Raw genomic sequence first — 21,918 nt, 5'->3', positions numbered from 1 at the left:
GGCTCCCTTTGGAGTCCACAGAAAGAGACACAGTGCCATTCCTCTCTTTCCAACATAGACACCAAAACCACACTATATGAACTGCATCTCCAGAAGTTTATTTATGTTATCTAATAACTAATGTAGCTAATATAACATTTTTGCTTAATACACTACTCTCATGTCACAGTTTTCTTTTTCTACATTTAGCTATAAGTCCCCACATAAAGAGATTTCTGCTTTACCTCTGAATTATTTTATTGATGATAGTTTTCTTAAATACTTTAAATGCACTATTCACAATTTGTAATAACCATCTAATTATTATAGATAAACAAGTTTAAGGTATTCAACAGCTTCCAGTGAGTAATATTTTACATCTTACAAGACCTGTCATTCAGTATTGTTATCAGGAACAGCAAGCAGCAATTCTTACAGTCCTTGATAACCTGAGGCAATTTTTAAAGAAAAGCCTATCAAAACTTCACTTTTTTGAGCTGCGGAAGACAGTTTTTCTGTCAAAAGATGAAAGAATAGTAGTCATCTGATTTTTTTTTTTTGTTGTTCATTTGTTTCTTAAAAGGTATGTGAACTCAGTTTTACTGCAGGCCTCTTGCTAGAGTAGCTGTGCTTATGTTGTAGGGTTTGTTTTAAGCTGTTGCTGTTGTAACACAGAACTATCTTAGATCAAGAAAAAAGAAGTATTTATAGCCTTTATGATTGTGAAGGAAGAACAGAATGTCTAACAGTAGGGCCAATTAAAAAAAAAAAACCAAAAAGTAGTAATTCATTCTCACCCCCTCCTCCAAACTTAAGTATACAGACATACACCTTCAGTGCATTTTTTCCTGCCTCAAGCGATGGAGAGGGGCTGGCTCAGAAGTGTTAGACTCGCAGTATTGCAAACTGCTAATTCCATCTTCCTCGCTTTACTTATGGTGGTTTCTTCCAGATATACTTTCTAGTAAGCATGAGAGAAATATCAAAAGAGAAAAGAACAAAAACTCTGAAGGCTCGGCCCCATCAGGCAATTCTGACAGCACCAATTCTGGGATTGATGGGGGAAGCAATGAACCTTTTACCAAAGAATGGAGTTGTGGGTAGTTTCACTCCGTCTATGGCCCTGCTGAAATTAAGGCCCTTTGAAAACCTAGCTTAAGAATCTCTGTTTAAAAACAGTTTTTAAAAGTTAAAGGCTGTAAAAAGGTCTTCGAACCAATGGGAATGTAATTCCAGCTCCCCTTCACAAAGGGAGCCGAATGAAGCTGTGGCATTACCCAGGACACTGGCCAGGGACCCCCACTGGGGTATTCAAAGAGGCATCCTGATTGAAAGTAAGGGTGGACTGTTGCTCTCTGATCCTTCTGTTCCCTTTCTACTCTCTGAGATGTGTTTTTTTTAGTCCCTTTCCTCCTCAGTGCCTGCGCTCAGTGGAGAACTAGAATAGCCACCCCTTAATCCTCGCCCCCGCTTTTTTTTTTATTCTCAAAATTACTTTGCTTTCTGCAGTAACTGCACATGCGATATATATTTATATACATTTAAAGCTAACAAACCCCACTGAGTCTCACAAGCTTTTACAAGATGCTATAAAAGTATCACATGGCAAAGCAATGATGTGAAGTCAAAAGGTGAACACAGTCCTCTGAGACCACAGATATGTGTTCTGGGTCACAAGAGTGAAAAAATGTAGTTCAGATTTAAGTCATCTCCTTCAACTGTTTTCTGTTATGTCCCCATTGAGATCCCAACCAGTGTTTTTAAATTTTTTTTTTTTTTTTAATTAGGCCTAGATTCCCAAAACACACAAGCAATCATAGTGCATTGCAAAAGCATTAGTCATATGTTAGTCCTCATACAGACAGTTATTTAAATGCTTGGCTTCTTTGTTTTTAAAAACAAAAATAAGTCACATTTACTTAAATTTATCCTTTGGGATAAATCCATCCAGAAAGAAACTGTACCCAACAAGCAACCAGGGACTTCACGTACAGGTCTGCATGATCTAACCATGGCTTTGAGGAATGGCTATAACCAGATTAATCTTTAATTAATATAATGAGATAAAAATACAATTTGCCAAACATGTCAAAGTGAAGCTTACAGCTCTGAGTAGAGCCAGTCTATAAGAAAATTTATATTGATTTCCTCTGAACTATGTTATTTTGTTGTGACTGATTATGTGAAAAAAAACAAAACAAAACAAAACAACCTGTATTTTTCAAGATGGAGTACTCCTTACAATACTTACAAAGCCATTCCCATCTTCATCAAGGAACGGGTACGCCTGCAGCAGAGCACTGACAACAATGTTATATTGCTGACTGTTCGGATACCTGTGCAAACAAGATGGAGAAGTAAAAGAAATACTTGGTATTCTAGACAGTATTAGAAGCTATCTGGAGTCTATACTGATATACATTAAACTGACTATTTCCAAGACTATGGATTCCCCTCCAAATAAGAAAGACAACAGCTTTAAGGTTTGCATTAAGTCTTCCTGCTGGCTTCAACGGGTTTCAGGTCCTTAGTATCCTCTATTTAAGCAAGCATATTAAAGAGAATGGCTTCACATTAATTTGAAAATTTACTTCTGCAGCCAAGTACTAATGCCCTCAAATAAATCTAAATGTTTACTCACAGTGATCCTTCTAGGTATTTTGTCATGTCTGCTTGTAAAAATTCAATAATCCTTATTCTCATACTGTGATCAGGGCATTTTTTTTCTGCCAATATGCACTTGACATCGTAAGGGAAGTCTGGCAAAGCATAAGAACTTGTCCACTGCAATGTCTTGTATCTTGCAAAAAATGATTTCTGATTTCTTCTGTAAAAATGCAAGCAAAAAAGAAAGAAAAATACAAGCAAAAATTCAACACAAAGGAAAGTTATTTCTATAGAAATTCGAGGCTTGCTCTCTTGGTTTCTACATAAAGGATACCCACAAAAGCTGCAATAAAAACATATGGGGTTAAAACCAAATGTCAGTTGTGAAATATTTTAATCAGTGGATGCTAGAAGGTGGTCAGAAGGCAAAGTGGACAAAGTCACTGGGGACTTGCTACTGTTGCAAAATAACTTTCTCATCATTTATAATGTTTCCTACTAGTTCTGCTAACTTGTGAAAGTAAGCTGATCAGTTTAATTGAATAAAATACGATACACAACATTAGCTAGGACTGTCTTCCCAAAGGGGAAAGCAGCGAAGGGATGAAGACAGTTATCAGCACAATGGCTGGAAATAAAGCAGACACAGCCCGTCAATACCCACAGCTCCTGTCCCCAAAAGAGCATCAGCACTACATATAGATATCTATTACATGTACACCTGTAAAAAGCAATTTACAGATTATTATTTACAGGTGAGCCTGAGGCAGGATATCACCACTGGCTACCCAACTGTTTCTTCAGTGCACAGGGAAAATTAGAGATAAATTGAGCTGAAAGTCAATCAAGAGCCACCTAAAATGCAGAGTGGTTCTGGCAGCCCTAGACGGTTTCCCAATCATAGTAGTCAAGACTCAATAAAGAAATTTCAAATGGAAGGTACCAAAGACATCTAAAGAGTCCTGTTATGTATGTGGTATCGTTGCAATTTACATGTGCCTTAATTTAAATTGCTCTCTGCAATTTGAAAACAATTATCAGACTTCTAAAGGAATTTTTAAAATAAAATGCTATCATTATAGATGACAAATGTAGATGTTTACATGGTATAAATATACAGATATCTATACCTGAATTAATTATCTACATTCCCTTTATATTCACCGAGGACACATAAGCACCACTGAAGGATGACAGAACAACCAGAAGATCTCTAAATCAGACCAGATGTTCTCTCTCATTTGTTTCTCTCCACTAATTATGAAGGAAATTAAGATAGTTACCATGGTTGTTGAAACCTATACTGTATGTCTCAAGTTAGGAACCCCCCACTTGGTAGGTGGGAGCTTCCACACAAAGACATGTAGCTAGACTAGGCATGCTCTGCTGTCCCTTCCAAGCTGCACTAGCTTTTGAGGCTATGAAAGTTATGGAGGAAAATGCTGCGAGACTTCAGTCCCGTCAAAAATCACAAGTTTTCACTCCTAAAGGTCTCTACCGTAGCCTGTAAACAAGCGCTAGGTATTTAAAAAGAGTTGTGAAGTTTTAGCAAGGTCTTCACTGGAAGGTTTTGCTATCCAGTCTCTTTTAGATAAGGATGTAAAAAAAAACCCCATGGTAACCAATATCTTTAGGCTGGCAAAATCAACTGCAATACCAACAGATGAACATTTGCAATAACTTAATTTATACCACTTTGAAAGATTACTATATATTTAGGAGGCATATTGTTTTGGCCCCCTATAGCATGAGTTACAGCCTCAATACTTTCTTGAGTAGGCTAGCTTATAATTCTCATAACCTTGTTGACCTAGTTATGCTGCCATACCATCTTTTAATGTAATTTGGTAGCTTGCAGGCTAGTAAAAGCTCTACAGCCATGATACCACTTTACAAACCCCAACACTACTGCAAATTTCAATGCAGTGCTGAAAAAAAAAAAAAAAAGAAAAAAAAGAAATAAAGATTAGGCTACTGTCATCCGATCCTTGTAGATATACTATCAGTGCTGACAGCACTGCTATTTCCCCATGTGAAACAGGTAAAAAAAGGCTAGAGCTGCTGTCTCTCCAAGCTCACCAGATTTTATGGAACACAGATGGTTAACAGTAGACGCAAACTGTAGTGAACATCTCAGTACTTTGTCACTTCTCACACAGCTTTTCCTATCCACACAGACACATTCATGTCCTTTTTTGGTGATAAATTAATATACAAATGGGAAAATAAATCCCAGTCCAGATTCTGAAATCATATGGAAATCCATCCTATGCAAAAAATGTGCAGATGTTCAATATAGCGTCAATGAGGAAGCTGTAAGTTTGAATCCTGTGCTTTCACCAATTTTACTGATGAATGTATGTAGCAGACAGGCTGTACATCACTGCATACTATTTTCAATATGTTATCATTTAAACTAGCTCAAAAATGTACAAAAGTTTAAAATGTGCAGTAATTTGTAGATGAACAGCACTGATATTCCTATTGTTGCTAATACCAGTTATGTTAAATTGCCATTTTGAAAAGTGGAATGGTTTAGTAGGTTCAGTTCAGACAAACCAAACTGTACTCATTTCCTTGAAGAAAAAATTTTCTTGGAGTTGGGATGGCTAATAGCAATGGAGGCATGGTAAATTCCCTCCACCAGTCCCTTCATATTTGCCAGCACAACAAAAATATGCTAAATTCCATTTCTCTTCAGCCTTACCCGACACAGAAAATACTTCCTTGCTGTCCAAACAAGGTCCAAAAATCCCTTTAGTCTCCACAGTGCAATAAATTAAATATTTTACTAGCTTTTGCTGAAATCATTGCTGTTAGGAAGTCATGTTAAATATGTGCAGTAATATTTTACAATGAAATACAGATTTGTTTGAAAGAAACACAACTCCACACTAAACTTTATCCCCAGAAAGACTTAAATGCAAACTTGTTTAATTAAAAGAACAGTTCAGTTAAACTGTATGTGCACCGGGATTTATGCGTATGGCCAAGACCTTCCTTGACTGTAGAGAACAGCATTACAGTTAGAGATTTAGGTACAAACAAATCATGGACTGTTTCTAACTGTCCCTCCCTGGTCTTCTAGCCAACCTGAGACACAGAGTTGAGATCAAGATCCCAAAGTACAAATTCCTATGCATTTTATTTTCTCTCAGTTCTTAGGACATTTGATGCTGAAACTAGATCAATCTGATGGCTAGATGCTGCCAAATGTCAGGCCCCCTCTCTCCCCACTGTCACATGTCTACTTCTTTCATACTGGCATTGGGAAGCCTCATGCTGCAGCAAGTTACTGCAAGGAGCTACACCGATTAAATTCTTATTTTTTCCTCTTAGTTTAGTTTTCTCACTGTTCAGGTCCCCAAAATATCTCCCCATGACATGAAATAAATAGCAGTGCAGATGAAGCAAGCTGGTCTCTTTATGTTTAGCTGCAATATGGAACTGCACCCTAAGAAGCATATCTTCATCAAGGACACAACTAATCACAGCACTTTTGACCACTTAGATTTTGTAGATGATCACTTAATTTACTAAGTCACAGCACTGTTTCACACAGCTATTTCTTTATTTGGCTCCACTACAGCCTCACACTGCTCATGCACAGCATGTTTACTGAGCCACAAAACTATAAAATAATATCATTTTGAGAGAAGATGTTTGTCTCCTCCAGCTGGAAAACAAAACAAAACAAAACCCCAAAGATAAAACAAAAACCCCAACCCCCCAAAAAACACCTATTTGAAATATATAACCCCTAGGCTCCCTAATCCTAGGGAATATATTGTTTTACTTTGCCAAAAAGGCAGATTTTACACACTTGCAGCATCACCCAGATCATTTAATGAAGGCTTTAGACTGCACTGGAGTGAAGAATAGTGAGTGAACACAGTATCATAGTCTCCAAGCTCAGTGGTCTCTGTGCAACCTCAGGCAGAGAAACAGAGCTCATTGAATTAGCTGTAACAAGTCACTAAAAATAATCTCATCATCGGTATAGACAGCTCAATCAAGATAGTTGTGCAAAGTTCAGTAGATACCTAGAAACGGGTTCAAATACTAGATCATGTGATTTTTGTCATTTTTTAAAGCTTCTGAGCATAGGGGTAAGAAGGATCAGTTTTCTGCATCTTATTTAGTTCATTTAGGAAAAAAAAAAGTGACTTAAAGGCCAAGTGAGCACATCCATAAACAGGCTGTGTGTCACATGCTTTTCTTACAGTCTGCCTTACTAAAGCCCACGAGCCTATGGTACCCATTGCTACACCTTGTATCAGCTCAGGTCCTGGTAACTCAGAGGGCATCGCAGCTGAGCATAAGCTTGCTGACATCACTGGGTTTCCATGCTCAGTATGCCCAGATAGAACTCAGCACATGGATGGAGCCTCAATAGATTCCCATTTTTGACAGGTGAAGGTCTAGCCTTTCATTTGTCTATGCCAAATATCAGCAAGAGGCTCCTGTCTGAAGATTTGTAGGTTGGTAAAAAGTCCACAACTATAAAGCCAAGGAAGAAACGGAAGAGAAAAGAAAACGTGGAACTTGCAGATGTGAAGGAAGGAAAAGTCTACAGCTGTAGAAAATGTCACTTTTTCCCAGTACACATGTAATAGGCTTTCAACTGTATGACAATATTTAAGGTTGCAAATGTTGTTTCCACCAAAAGGAAGAGGTTATGACAGATGATTAAACATTAAAAGGAACTCTTTTTCCCCCCTCTCAATAGTAACATAAACTAGGGCGTTCTCTTCTATTCACAGTTCCTAGATCTGCACCTGAAAGTTCCTCACGCCTTCCTCTTCATGTTCTTCACTGCCACTTCCTACTTTCCAGCACAAATGCAGTTTCCCAGTTATTCCCTAGAGCCCGGGATTTGCAGTCTACCTAGTGCTTGACGATGTCTTTTACTTTTTCAGTTCCCACTAAGCGTAGGGGTAGGTTACAGACTGAAGGAGCAGTTACCTGCAGCAGCACTGGCTTCAGCAGGGCTGGGCCGTGGCAGCCGGCAGGCGCTGTGGCTGCCCCTTCCCCAGAGCAGCTCCCGCTTCAGCTCTTCCTGCAGCATCCTCGCTACAGAAATCATCGCATCCAGTACAAGCACGAAGTTACAGACAAAACGAATCAGCTTTAAAAGAAGTTCGTGAGATGCAGACATAACCTCCTTCTAGAGGGAGTCAACATTTTTTGACAGTTTCCATTCTGAGGAGCTGCATCACGTAAGTGAAGGCTCTCCACGCCCATCTCATGCGAGGGCAGCAGCTGTAGGTTACAGACGGGGGAGAGAAAGTACTCCTTGGGGAATCTGACTGACAGAACTGCCAGCTAAATCAGGCCATTTTAAAGAAACGAGGTTTATCTGCATTCACCCATGTCAGATGTGTTATACTGTATTCAGAGAATTTTATGTATTTGGGATTTTTGTTGTTTTTATGGCTTTACTAGACCTTAACAAGGCAATGCAGTTAGGATCTCCTGCAAGTCATTTGTAAGTCCTGGCTAATTTCTAGTGTGGAAGAAAGGGGATTTAACAATTATTTTTTTCATGCAAAATTTTGTGGAAGACCTGCGGCACCATATCAGTAAATTCAGGTCTGCTAACCGCAAGTGCTCCAAAACCACAAGTCCAGTTCCCTTGACTTCCAAAATATTGAGGCAACAAGCACAGAGGAGACATTATTGTGAGTCTTCTGGGTTTTTTTAATTTAAGATTCTTGCTGCAGTGATAGAGACATTAAGTGCCGACTTAAAAAAAAAAAAAATGGCAGAAATTTTTGCAACGACATAAATTGAAAATCTAAATTTAAAGAATCTCCCCAAAATTCTACACAAATTAAACCAAAATCCACAGATATAATAGTTTTGATGAAGATGGGAGTAACAATTGAAGTGAAATTATCAGGGACCATCAAAATAAAACAGAAATTATTTTTCTGTTATGATACATCTTTCAACAGGTAAATCTACTATTGGAGCAATAAATAGATTCAGAAATATTGAGACAAATTCATAGAAGAAAGATTCAGCCAGTCACTTAAAATTAATGGACTAGAGGCAATTCATGGGTTTGGAATCCCTAAACGTTAGTTGTTGAAAAGGTTTAATCAAAGGAAGCATCAGATGTCTGTACTTCTGAACAAAACAGACAGACAGTACTTCTTTTCTTCTACTATTGACCCTTAAAGACTTAACAGGTTGTGGTTTTTTTAATGGCTGCTTTTCATGTCCATATGAACTAACTGAAAAAAAAGATCATCACACCAACTAGAAATAATTCTGATTATATCAACAATAATGTTTCTGCATAGAAACTAAGAAACTCTTAAGTTACATATAAAAAGGCACAGCCCAGCTGAGATTTTCTTTGTAGGGCTATAGCTGCATATGTGTATATATGTACACATATAAATGTAATATTTGCTCTCGTGTGTAAAGGGAACAAAATCATTTGAAATAATTGGCAAAGTGACAATTTTTCAGGGTAGCTACTACTTTATCTTATTTTCTTTTATTCTTTTTAAAGCACAATCACAATGTGTTTTAACACAGACCGACAATACTGATGATATATGGGTAATGGGAAAGCAAAGGAAGGAGCTCTATAGAGATCACTAGCAGAATGGCAAGTCAAAACTAAATCATACACCAGACGTGGCTACCCAGCAGTCAGCACAGCTGCCGGCAGCCTGACTGAACTAGATGCCAGACTGCCCTAGCTAAGGGGATGCGCAGCATCCTTAATGTGGCTCCGGGCTCTGCTCACCTCCAGTCCCTATCAGCGGGGTGTTACTGGCTCAAACGTTGCACCAGTGCATGTTGGTGGGTGCCCGACCCCGAGAGGGCTTGCAGCAGACAAGCTAGCTCCGCTGAGGACATTAATGAACAGTGGTTTGCAACCATGCAGGCTTGCATGGCCATCTCGGAGACAGGAGCCGAGTTTATTTTCAGCTAAATCTTCCGATTCATCGTCCTCGCTATCAGACCAAATGTATGGAGGCACCAGCACCAATGTCCTGTCATCAGCTTCACTGGTATATGAACACTTAAGCAGGCCCAGGTTTAGTTGAGCACTGACCACATCTTCCAAATTCACAACAAATAGAGAAGTTCAAGGCTGTCAAGGCTGGCCAGATCATCTGTTATCCTGCTTGTACACATAAGCCTGCTCTGAGCAAATTACTTCAAGGCGTTCAGACAGTAAATCTGTTACACAACACTCGAGCTACAGAACACGTTTTTATAGAAAGAATAAATGTACAAATAAACCTGTGTCACGACATCGCTCTTGAAGGAAAACAGCTGGACTGTCATATTGGAAACAGTGAAAAAGGGATACATTAGGGACATCATTTGATAAACAAACACCTTGAGGAAAGGCAGACAGCATGTATAAGCCAATAAAAGGTTGTTTTTTTCACGGCAGTATCAGGAATTCACAAGTAATGACAGCCCCTGTCTTAGCAACAAGATAAACACCAGGCTGCCAGGAGCCATCAGACTGCTGGTACTCGCATACAGAAAAGAGGTATAGGAGAAATGTATTTACTGAATTGTCCTCTGTAGCTGTCTTATTGTCTTCACTGAAAAGCACTGCTTCAAGATTAATCTTCTTGGAAGATTAAGAAAAAGCCTGGCTAGTTTTACTTTTGTAGTTGCTAGCAAAAAGTTATTGCATTGAGGTAACCTGCAAACCTCATCTGGTTCTATGTATGCACAATCTCAGTACAAGAAAAATAAAATTACACCACTGTTGCATCCACTTGCTCTTTATGTTTGTGTTTAAACAATCTTCTCTCATAATTTTGTAATATTTATTAATACAGAAGAATTTAACACAGTTGTTAGAACTGTCTACACAAGAAAAACCATGCCAGTTATTGAAGCTGTAGTTGCATGGGTCTTTTGGGGAGAGAAAACAAAACAGAACAAAACAAAACAGAAATCCAACCCACAAAATTTTAAGTTCTTTTTTGGGTTGGATGAAACGAATAAGGAAACAGAGGCTACAGGTGTAACCCTGGCCTAATATTGCTCATTTGAACTGTACATTTAAACCAACTCCACTGAATTAAACTAATCCCTGGCAGAACTGACTCTAGAAGTGCTTATATGAACTGCTCTGCTGTTCATATATAATGTTCATATAAGTGGGTGAGGTGGGAACACCCACTGAGGAAGAGTGACAGTCATCATTGTTCTTAGCTGCTCTTCCAAATCTGTCCTGGCTGATGAGAAATGTGTACCTACCCTCCTTCTTACTCAGAATGAGGCAGTCCAGAGTCTTTTATTAGCAGAACCACCTCCTTATATTACTACAGCTTCCCTTTCCCCCTTAGTTAAAATGAGAGACTAGGGGAGAGAAACAAATACACAGACTTTAAAGAGTTCAAATTTCAAGCAATGGAAAAAACCCATTAGTTGATCTAACAGAAATATCAACTAATATTATGCCAAAATACCAAAAATAGCCATGATTAATCTGATGTGAAAAAACACTTCTTGCTGTGGCACGTAAATCCATAGACTGGAACTTGATTGAACCAACCAACCCAGCTTTCAAAGTACGTATATTAGTGGAATGGACACGGGAGTTACTTTTATATTCTAGGCCAATAATCTATCATTATATTATAGTTAAAGCAACTTTTTCTGTTCCCATAATCAAATATAAAGCAAACATCTTGTTCATCCCTTTATAACATCCTTATGGCTGGCAAAATCCCCTCAAGCATGTATAACATTACAGTTTTCTATCATTGTTGAAAATGCAGTAAGTACATACTGTAGGGAGAAGAAAGCAGGCAGAAGACAGACAAAAAAAAAAAAATCAAATCTAACCCCTATAATACAGCATTTATCACTTTGGATCATGCTATAAACGTACCTAAACAACAGTATCCACCTCCAAAAACAGTATTTATCTTGGGATGAACCCCGTGCAGCAGCTAATGGATGCACAGGCTGTTCAGTTCCATCCTCAGTCTTAGTTAAAACAGCTGCTTCCAAGAAAGGCATTTGCCAGCTACTCATCTGACCTTTAAAGAGAAGGCCTCATAAAACTTACCCTGGTCTCCAAGACTACAAATCATCACAGCTTCACCGACTTTTAGGGCATCTACTACTTCAGGGAGAAGGGTCACTTCCATTTGCAGCAGCAGACTTCCCTCCGCTTCTGCTCCCCTGCCCCAGGGTGACTTGGCACTGCTCTTTTGCGTCCCTTCCCCTCAAGAGGCCATAAAGGGCCTCTGAAAGCTGCTACTGACAATATTTGGTGAGAACATTTCCTAAAGCCAGCCTATTCTGGGCAAATTACCCATTAATTAAAAATAGGCATCCTTTAGAAGTACAGACTAAAAACCATTATTGCAAGATCATTTTAATGGTTTATTCTGAGGGTTTAAGTGGCTTGGTTTTGTTTCATTGGTAATAATGCTGACAGGATCTTTGGGTTTTTTGTTTAGTTCTTTTGAAGCTTGTAGCAGGACTTTATTTTAAAAGCATTAACTATCTGATTCACTGAGCCCTCTCTGTTCCCAGACAGCCTTATTCCTAGCTCCTTGTTAATTTTTTTAAAGCGATAAAATAAACATTTCTTCAGAAAGACCTCCTCTTATCTCAGAATGGTGAAACCATCAGTCACATCTGTGGTAAGGGAGTGGGGCGGAATTTACAGGTGGGAATAAAGCTTTTCACGTTTCACAAACATGAAAACAATTGTCTTGAAAGAGGAACAGGACTCTCTTCCAACACTAATTGCCCATTTCAAAGTAGAAAAGCATGCATAGGGAAAAAAACAAACCAAAACAATAAACAACAAACAAAACACTTCCTCTGTCTTGCTTCCATTTTTTAGGGAGACTCATTTTGATACCCAAGGAAAATGAGCAAGACTATCTTCCCAAGTGCTATGTTTAAGGTGCCTCAAGCACACAATTTCTTTATAGCTGAATTCCACTCTGTAATGATTAATTTACCAGATTGCTATTGAAAACACATCTGTAGAAAAGGATATTTAAAAACTAGACAAAGACAAACCTGTATCTTGTCCTCTGCATGAGGTATCATGAGATAGTGAGCAAGAGACTGAGGATGGAGGGCAGAAAAAACACCATTATACTAATTTCATTCAGCCAAATCCTAATAAATTTCTGCTCCTGCTGTTTTCTAAATATACCTGGATATACCTGAACCAGGCCTCCAACAATTAGGATTCACTTTTTATAAAGTATTTTTTTAGTCTTAATGACATAAAAAAAAAAGTGGTTATGTCATTTTCAAAAGTTAAGGAAAATTTAGTAAACTAATTAAAAACTCACTTTTGCTTTAGTACTCTGTGATCAATAAGTCCTTCTTCACTTTCACTTGAGCACAGGTATTTTTTCTGCTCCACAGGACCAGAAGAATTTAACATCTGTTTGTCTGTAGCCCTGGAAGAAGAAAGAAAGAAAGAAAAAAAAAAAGAATAATTTCACTGTCAGGTTTTGTGCAGCTTATAGGAAAAAGGTATTTTAGGGTTCTAAAATACCAGAGGCAGAAATACAAAAGGAGAAAAATTAACTTATTAAATAGTCATGATTTTATGTGATGCTGATGTCTCTTAATCAATCTCTCAGCTCAATTACCAAACTCTGACAAGTTAAAACAGAAAACTGTAAATAATACTGCCTAGTGATATTCTAATTACTACACAGTTACAAAACCAAAGAAAATAATCCTTCTCAGGGTTGCAGGACAACTGCCATCTTCATAGCCTGGCATCTCCTAATCTTTGGGAATTACTAACCACTACAATATGGAAGGGGTAGGGTGAAAGTGATTTACACAGTATTTTAAAGCAGTTTCTATTCAGCTAGAACCTTGAACACTTGTTTCATGTGGAGGTTAAATCCACCTTGAACCTTCAAGTCAGCTTTGCATTAATCCAACCGCTCTAGATGATCCCCAAATGCGACCTGGTCTCACGTCTGGATGCTCCTGGTTATTTGCTCCACTCCAGCCTGTCACTAGTACCAAAACCTCCAGATACCCATTTTGCCATCTATCTGCTAGTCCAAACCACCGTTTTGCATTTAACCTTTGCGTCCAATCTCTCCCTCCTAATTTTCCTGTTATATCTTCTTCTTCTCCTTTTGTTTGTAAAAGCCAACATCAACAGTTTTATGCTGCTCTGGGGGAAATGCAGAGACAAAATAGGGGCTACTGTTATGCTGCCAAGAATTCACCACAGTTATCAACCTTTTTCTTTTTTTCTTGGGGGGAGGGTTGGGGGGGAGAGGGGTGAGAGTGTAGGGTAAGGGGGAAGCGAGTGGGGGAGTGATGGTGGGGCTAGCTTCCTTTCTCTACCCCATCTCTTCAGGACCTCTGAACTCCAAAGATGTTTTATAGACTGTTCTGGCCTCAGCTACACTCACACATCACACATAAAAGACTGTTATTGGAAGTGACATTAACATCTGCCAAGTTTACAATGGGAGTTTCCCCTTTTCATGAATCAATACATCTTCTTCAGCTATCCAGTTAAAAATCAGAGAAATCCAGTGTGTTTTCCACATGGCTCCTAGACACAATCGATCTTGGAATTGGAAAGCATCTTGATATTTACCTGATAACATCTGTGTGAGCTCCTCATATGCACATAAACACATAGTTTCTACTGCATGACCCAGAATGCCTCCGCCTCACCAGCAGCAGACACAAGATGCCATGTCCGTGTCCTAAGCCAAACTGCTGGAGATGTAAATCACATTTGGTGTCCTTTCACAAGTCTATTATTTCCACACAGAAAGCGCTCACCTACCATACTCAAAACTCCATGTCCAGCCAACCACTTTATTTCTGCTCCTTGCAGAGAGGTGAGCAGAGCACAACTCAGACGCGGTTCGGAGATGGGCGAAGGACACCAGGATAAAGAGGTGGCCAGCCAGGAGTGCGCCAGCAAGCACTGGGGATGGCATTCACATGAGAAATGCAACTGGGAAATACTGCTGACAGCTCTTGGAAGCTCCACAGCTGTTTCAGCCGACCCAGAAGGAGACGGTTACGGTGCTTCTTCCTTCCCTGGCCCTGAGCAATGGCCTCTCCACCCTGGCCCTGGCCCTGGCCCTCGCAGCATGAGCTAGTTCTGGGAACTGGCCTGACTGAGAAATAATTCTGCAAAACAGAAAGGGTGGCTGGCTTTCACATGGGCTCAAGCACCGCAGGGGAACGACTAGGAACGCGCAGACTCAGTTTTCACAGTTGTCCCCCGCTGCTGTGGGACCACACACTCAGCTGTGGATGCTGCTAACAGGGAACCTCAGCACGGCGGCTTTGCTCATGCGACCAAGGCTGCAATTCAGCCTAACATCACTGAGCAATGGAGAGAACATGGATTCACTTCACATCCACTGTGGATCTATGAATTTTTGGTTTTGTCACATATTCTATTCCTCTGTGCAAAGTAGCTTAGAAAGAAAATAATTTTATTACATTACTTCAAAAAAGTGTCTCATACACTTTATTCTAGTCATAACTCCCTGAATTAGGTCAAAATAAATTATTCTTATGGGGATTTGTTCATATGTACCAAACAGACAAAATAATTTCAAACTACATCACTAAGACAAGCACTCCAGAGTTAAGAAATAGCAATTACAGCTACTTGCATATGAGCATACAGCTTCTAATTTTATAATAAAATACTAATTTTATTGCAGGAGTTTTTCATCATTCTATACCTAAACTGCATAGAATATATTGATTTTTTTACTCATTCTAAAATACATGACTGAATGCATTTCTTAAACAGGCTTTAGTTTTATTCTGTGGTCCTTGACTCTGACACACAAAAGTGTTTCAGAAACGGCAGCTTATTTACCTAACTTGCCTGTAAATAGAGGAATACCAGCATCTTGTTTTCCAGGTAAGAATACTAGGTAGGGAAAGATTTTGAGGTAAAACATATTCAGTAATATTTTATAATTCCAGCATTTTATTTTTTTGGAGTCTGCAAAACTTCACAGAAAAGCTGCGGCCTCACACTACTGGTACTGCACGCTCTTTGTGAAACAGCTAAGGCCTGACTTGCAGGACTTTAAGTACACGGGGGACAGTCACACCTGAGATGCAGTCTAGCCAAAAATTCCTGATAAAGTCAAGAATGAAATCTAAATATCCAAAGCAGTATTCAAACTGCCCTAAACATAAGAACATGCTTACTTCTGTTGAAATCGCTATGTATCTACTGCGCTTTGGATGAAGTACAGGGCCCACATACAGTCATCTTCCTCTCAGCAGACATCTGCTCTACCTCCAAAGAGGGAGCTTCCTATAAATCAAGCGAGGCAGGACCCTGGTGCAGAGAACTGAGACTGGCTGTGATTGCATACGTCAGTTCTATGATAAATCATAGATGCGGTGACATTGTCCTCTTCTCGCACACCCCCGCTTCCCTCCAATGATTCAGGAGCATTTACCCAAGGGGTTTCATAAATATTTTCACAAGGGCAAGGGGATGTACCTATACAAGCAGTTTAGTTCTGTTCCTGAGTGCAATCTGTTTGGAGATAACTCAGTCATCATCACTGGTGATCGGTTTGCACTGTGGAGTCATCTCAGAGTGCACAACCTGGTCTCCTTTTGGATGAAGGCAAAAGCCGCAGAGAATTCTCTATAGCTCTATTCCTACTGGGCTACTACCATGTATCAATGCAGGCTTAGCGCTAGAGTCCTTTCCTTCAAAGGAGAGCATTTTGCATCCAAGACAAGCCATTCTCTACTTTCAGGATACTTGGGTTTAGGAGGGACCACAATGAGAGCTCAGGATGTCTCTCCTCAGCCAAGATATCCAGAAATAATAATTCTGTAAAACATACAATAGATCAGAATGGAGGGGAGGTATGGGAGGGAACCAAACCAACCAATTAAAAAAAAACCACCCCCAAAACCACAAACAACCTATGCCAAAACACCCAACCAAAAAAAAAAAAAAACAAACAAACAAAAAAAAACAACCCCCAAAATAAAATACAAACAACCTCTGCCCCTCCCCTCCCCCCCCCAAAAAAAAAGAGAAGAAACCCTACTCAAGCAAGAGCCATAACATGCTCAGTGAAGACAATCTCTGCAGAATTTGTTTTCTAAAAATATAATTCCACACAGTGGGATTATTATATGATTACACCTAGATCAAATTCAGAGCTTCCTTTGAAAGCCTGAATTTAAATATACCTGTGACAAAATACTGTCTCTGGCTAAATCATGATTTTACTCCAAGACTTGCAAACATTTAAAAGTAAGTGCTTCAAAAGCTTAATATTGCAAATACAGAGTATTTCAGCTATAGTGAAAGTGAGATGATGCTTCATCCTAATGAACACTAGATCCTAGAACTAGAAATAAAGAGCAGTTTAAGTTAATTAATGGTTTTCAGGAACATCGATGCCCTGTTTAAAACAACAAGGTAATAACCTTATTTTGCATTTCACATGGTATTAGAGATATTCAAAATATAAAAACCAGTTATAACTTACAGCTGAAGAGCTAGTAAACACCAGGTTTAAAATACTATGAAAAGAATACAACTATACCCAGACTGATATTTTCTGTGCCATGTACAAACTCACCCACAGATTACTTCTGGAAATTTTGGAGAAGTTGTTTCACAAGAATGTGCAAGGGGTTCTAGCCCACTTCTTTGTTGCTGGTATTTATTAATCAGGTCCATCAGCACTGCCTGGTGCCCAATCTTCTTCACCAGCTGCTGCACCATACGATCATTAAGAGCCAGAAGAGCTGCTCCACTTACTTCTTCTTCTGCAGATTGAAGGTGATTACAGAATTGCTGTAAAGTAACTTTATAGTTACAGTAACATTCTATATGCCTAAAAACATGATGATGGAGGACAGGTCAAAGGCAGGGATACTTTCTACTACTGATGGTCTTCTTCAACTGCTAAAAAGATGATGTTTGTGCTACTTTCCTTTCCCAAGGACTACCAGGAGTCCCAGTCACTGTCCAGGTACCATCCCCTGAGAAAAAGCCAAGCCTGAAACAGAGAAGCAGTGAACTGCCCATTCTCATGCTTTAAATCAGGCCTTGCTTAGACCGCAGCAGGCTGTTACTTTGTTAATGAAGAAAAGGAAGATTTTTAGCAGAGCACACAGCACGTAGCCTGTTCACACAACCTTATCTCATGCACTCTTTTGTAGAGTGTTTATATACTCAGACATAAGACATTTACACACTACAGGTGCATTATTTAAAAAAATTTATACAACATAAAATAGGCCCTGTCAAGCCTTTTAAACTGCCAGCTCTGATGTGAGGTGCATCTATTTATATACAGACTTGATCTCATCCCCTAGCATTTCTCAAAGGCTTCATAATAAATGATATTTTTTTTCTGATTTTTCAGATCTATGTCAGTTCTCACCCTAATAAATTTCTATAAGAGTCCAAGTTAGCAGATATATGTGTATGTATATATATATATATATATATATATACACACACACTTCAGACCAAGATAGGCAGTGACAATTAAAGGCATAGAAAGATATACTGAGCAAACCTCACACAAACAACAAAAATGCTTACCACGAAACTTAGGAACTAGTTCTCCTAGATTTCTCTGTGTCAACCAGTTGCAGACTTCATCAACCGACCAACTTTCCATCTTCAGGTGTTACAATGCTAAATTTCATCATGGAATGAAAAAGATAAGATTATTTTAATACTGAACTCCAACATTTCATAGGAAAAAAAAAAATCACTTAGCAAATAATGTTACTTTTATGTACTCCAAATCAGAATAGTGCAAAATAATCCAACTAATACCTGTTGGAAGTAGCAGCTTTCTTAAATCCCTCTCTTCACCTCCTCTGCTTTCCCTCTGCTCTAAGAGACAGCCTCATTCCTTATAAAACACGACCTGCTCCAGTACCATTAACACCCAGGTTTCCACAGAGAAGAAAAAAGGTGTGAAATTCACCACCACCACGCTCATCAGGAAATAGCTGACATTTTACAGGGGGAAAAAAAAAAAAAAAAAAAAAACAAAAACACACACACACACCAAAAAAAAAAAAAAAACACACAAAAAAAAACCAAAACCAACCAACCAACCAAAACAAAACACAAACCCACCATCAGCTAAGAGTCTGTCACATGTATGTTTACAGTAAGTCAAGCACCTTAACCCTCTCTGCACCACCAGGCAGGTACTCCAGCAAACACTTAACCCTTAATTACCCACAATTAGGGGCAATAAAGCTCCTGGGGAAGGGAGGGGAGGGTACTGCTCCCGCCGTTATTCTCTAGTCCCAGCCTTCAGGCTCCAGCCCTCCCTGGGAAGGAACACGGACAAGGCCCCCCACCCACGGGTGAATGAACCCAGCACGAAGCGTGAGCCTCCTCCCTGGGAGGCTTCTTGAATCGCGAGGGGGGCACATAGCTTACCAACATCAACAGCAGGCTCCTCGAGAGAACATTACTTATAAAGACAAAGCTTGTCCTACTCTGCAGAAAACTCTCTCCGAGGGTGACTTTCTTATTAATGTGTTTTAGCTCTACTACATAAAGGAGTACTAAGTGCTCCATGACTGTGCTTTCAATCTGCAGCAAACAACATCAGAGGAAACTATGCAAACAAGCTTTTCAGATGAGCACGCGAGTGTCTGGCATCGTTGGCCAAACATTTCCTTTCTTAAAATACATCCACGCACATACCCTGAGCCTGAAGTGAGCTCCAGGCTAACATGAGGATTCACCCACACAAACCTCATCAGGATCTGGTCCACAGCGCTACCAAAAAAAAAAAAAAAAAAAAAAGGTGCACCATCCTTGAATAAAAACATTTCTGTTTTCTTCCTTCAGCAGTAGAGACCCCCAAAATAGACACACTTCATCTTATGCTCCTGTGCCAGTAGACTTCAGCAACTTAAAAGGGTTAAGTTTAAGAGGAATGTCTTTCTGAATTACATGAGTGGACTTAATTTGATATGACAACAGTAGCCATACAACCCCTCCCCCAGGCTAAGCAGCAATAACAGGGTGTGAAAAGTCATTATTTGTTGAGAACTCTGGTGTAAATTAAAAATCACACCTTCCTGTCACACTTCTTACTTCCTTGCAAAGACTGGGGCAAAAAAAAAAAAGGCTCCAAAAACTTGAAAGATAAAACCGAATGCAAAGCAGAAAGATACTTGCCTTATCAACCAAGCCGTGTAAAAGTAGAAAGATACATCAAAATGGTAGAAAGGTCACTGCTTTATCCTGTAAAAAGACTAGCAGCCTAGAACAGTCCTGCTAAAGCACACAGGCAGGTACCAACCAACATTTCAGTGTCAAGTGAGCTACAGCCATGCACAACCATACTCACATTCAGCCCTATGTGGCTAACTCTACAGCAAAATGTCCATTTGCACGTGGAAATGTAGGCTGTACACTTTAGGAGGGAAGGAAGTGCTGACAGTTTAGAGACTGTTTTTAAAAAAATCAGATTATCTGTACTAAGGGTTACTACACATAAATACTTTTAAATGCTTCTCAAAAGTGATTTCACTTACTTGCATATACTATAGATAAAGGAGCTAAGAAAAGAGCACACCTTTCTTCTAGCAGCATTATGGAAGCAGCAAGGAAGACTGTGCATGGTTGCTGATATTTATCTTCATTAATGATTCTATTTATTACAGTAGCATCAAAAGACTATCCAATGAAGGGTTCCCTGTGCTCAGTGTGATAAAACACGTGAATGTGTTTATTCTTCAATCAACTCTTAAAAGTCAAAACAACAACGGCAACATTTTAAAGACAGTATTTTAGCAATTTGCAGCATAACTTCAAGTCAAATTCAGAACAGTTCTAAGTGTGAGTGATCCTTGTCTGTCAATAAATACAGACAATCACTGGGGTCCATTTCTTCAAACACCTAGGGTGAATGTTTATCATTAGCACTTAACCAGCCCTGGTTATTGAAATTAAGTAATTAAATTAATAAATATTAATTTTCCCTAGGATGAGTCAGGATAACACTTGTTTTTACTGTAAAATGTTTCAAGACCAAAGGATGAAAACTATGTTTTTAAATCACATCAAGCTAAAGACCTATCTATGGTACAGATTTCTGCTGATGTAGTTGGCTACACAAGAGCAAGAGATGAGGTTCCTGACCAGTACGTCTGTGCTGGCAGATCCCTACTGCGGGTGCACTGACTTACCATGCGTAACCTTGTTTTACAAGGAGATATAATGAGTTACCATCATCTTGAAGTGACACTTCTAAATGAATACACCTATATGTCAGACCATTTTAGACAGGAAAAGTGAATTATTATATCTACTTTATGTGTTGACTTGTGAGAGTATATGGCATCACAGACTACAACAGCCTTTATCAGGCCTCTATGTAGATGTCACGGAGGTTGGAATTAAGGTTAATTTTAGTACATTTTAGTACAAAAGTGGGGAATGTGATGCGTGCACATCTATACATCACAGCCATGTGGCGCATTTTGTACAAGGCCAGGTCTCAAATTTGCAAGCGTGATGAGTAGGAGTTGGTGCATACCGAAGATGTAAGTAAAATATCCTGTGTGTATTTTTTTTATGCTCTCCTAATTTGGTTTTATCTTTGTATTCATTACAGACACTTTATTATTTTCTTTCCACTTACTACCATCCTATTTTAAAAATAATTTAAAATATCTTCAGGCAACTTTATAGAAGACAGAATATATTATCTTGGACTCAGTGCTGAGGTACCATGAAAAGAACATCAGATGTCCACAAACTTTTTCAATAATACATAGGGAAATACTTCAAGAGAGCACTTCTGTCACCCTCCCTACCGCCCGAAGAAAATGCTAACTTATTGCTGACATCTACCAGGCACACTCTAGCATGAAACATTGCACTGAATGCTCACAGAGCTGTCTGAAAGAAGCAATGAGAGTGGAGGGGAAGAAAATTCAAATACCAACCCAGGAACAAATCTTAAAAGTGGGCTTTTTTGTTCTAATTTCTATGCTATTGTAGAGTAAGAAACACACAGCTGCAAGATCAGAAGACATACAAATGTGCAGCAGATGTGAGAGAAAACCTGTATCGTGTAAGAATAAGGCTACATAAGCAGATCTAGGAAGAAAACATGTCCAAGCATTACTCAGCTGTAGACAAAAGGCAACAAGCCAGACAGCCCTTCTAAATCTTGATCAGAGTTAATGGGAGTATCAAGGGTTCTGAACATGCCCAACTATTGAGCTTAGTAAGCAGACAAATTCTTCTGCTGCAGGAATTAACTCTGAAGAATAATATAAAAAATCATCTCTTCCCTTAATACACGTGCTTCT

At 39.1% G+C, this 21,918-nt stretch overlaps 1 protein-coding gene across 2 annotated transcripts in view; it reads right to left on the bottom strand.

The window, feature by feature from the left end:
- SAMD3 (sterile alpha motif domain containing 3) overlaps positions 1 to 19,369 on the bottom strand; it is a 53,595-nt gene extending 34,226 nt beyond the window's left edge. The window contains exons 1-7 of one of the 2 annotated variants that reach the window (XM_032983167.2): positions 19,295 to 19,369; positions 18,404 to 18,497; positions 18,164 to 18,259; positions 17,190 to 17,379; positions 12,903 to 13,013; positions 2,621 to 2,806; positions 2,231 to 2,315 (exon numbers count right to left, since the gene is read on the bottom strand). In XM_032983167.2, coding sequence (XP_032839058.2) covers positions 2,231 to 2,315; positions 2,621 to 2,806; positions 12,903 to 13,013; positions 17,190 to 17,379; positions 18,164 to 18,242 — 651 coding nt within the window. In that variant the 5' untranslated portion in view covers positions 18,243 to 18,259; positions 18,404 to 18,497; positions 19,295 to 19,369. Of the gene's footprint in view, positions 1 to 2,230; positions 2,316 to 2,620; positions 2,807 to 12,902; positions 13,014 to 17,189; positions 17,380 to 18,163; positions 18,260 to 18,403; positions 18,560 to 19,294 lie in introns of those variants that run through there. The other variant, XM_032983166.2, reaches the window with a different exon arrangement.
- Positions 19,370 to 21,918: the final 2,549 nt, after the last annotated feature.

The sequence above is a fragment of the Tyto alba genome, unplaced genomic scaffold (assembly GCF_018691265.1).
Source record: "Tyto alba isolate M040663 unplaced genomic scaffold, T.alba_DEE_v4.0 Super-Scaffold_22, whole genome shotgun sequence".
NCBI classification, from domain to species: Eukaryota; Metazoa; Chordata; class Aves; order Strigiformes; family Tytonidae; genus Tyto; species Tyto alba.
This window is presented reverse-complemented; position numbering and strand designations above follow the sequence as displayed.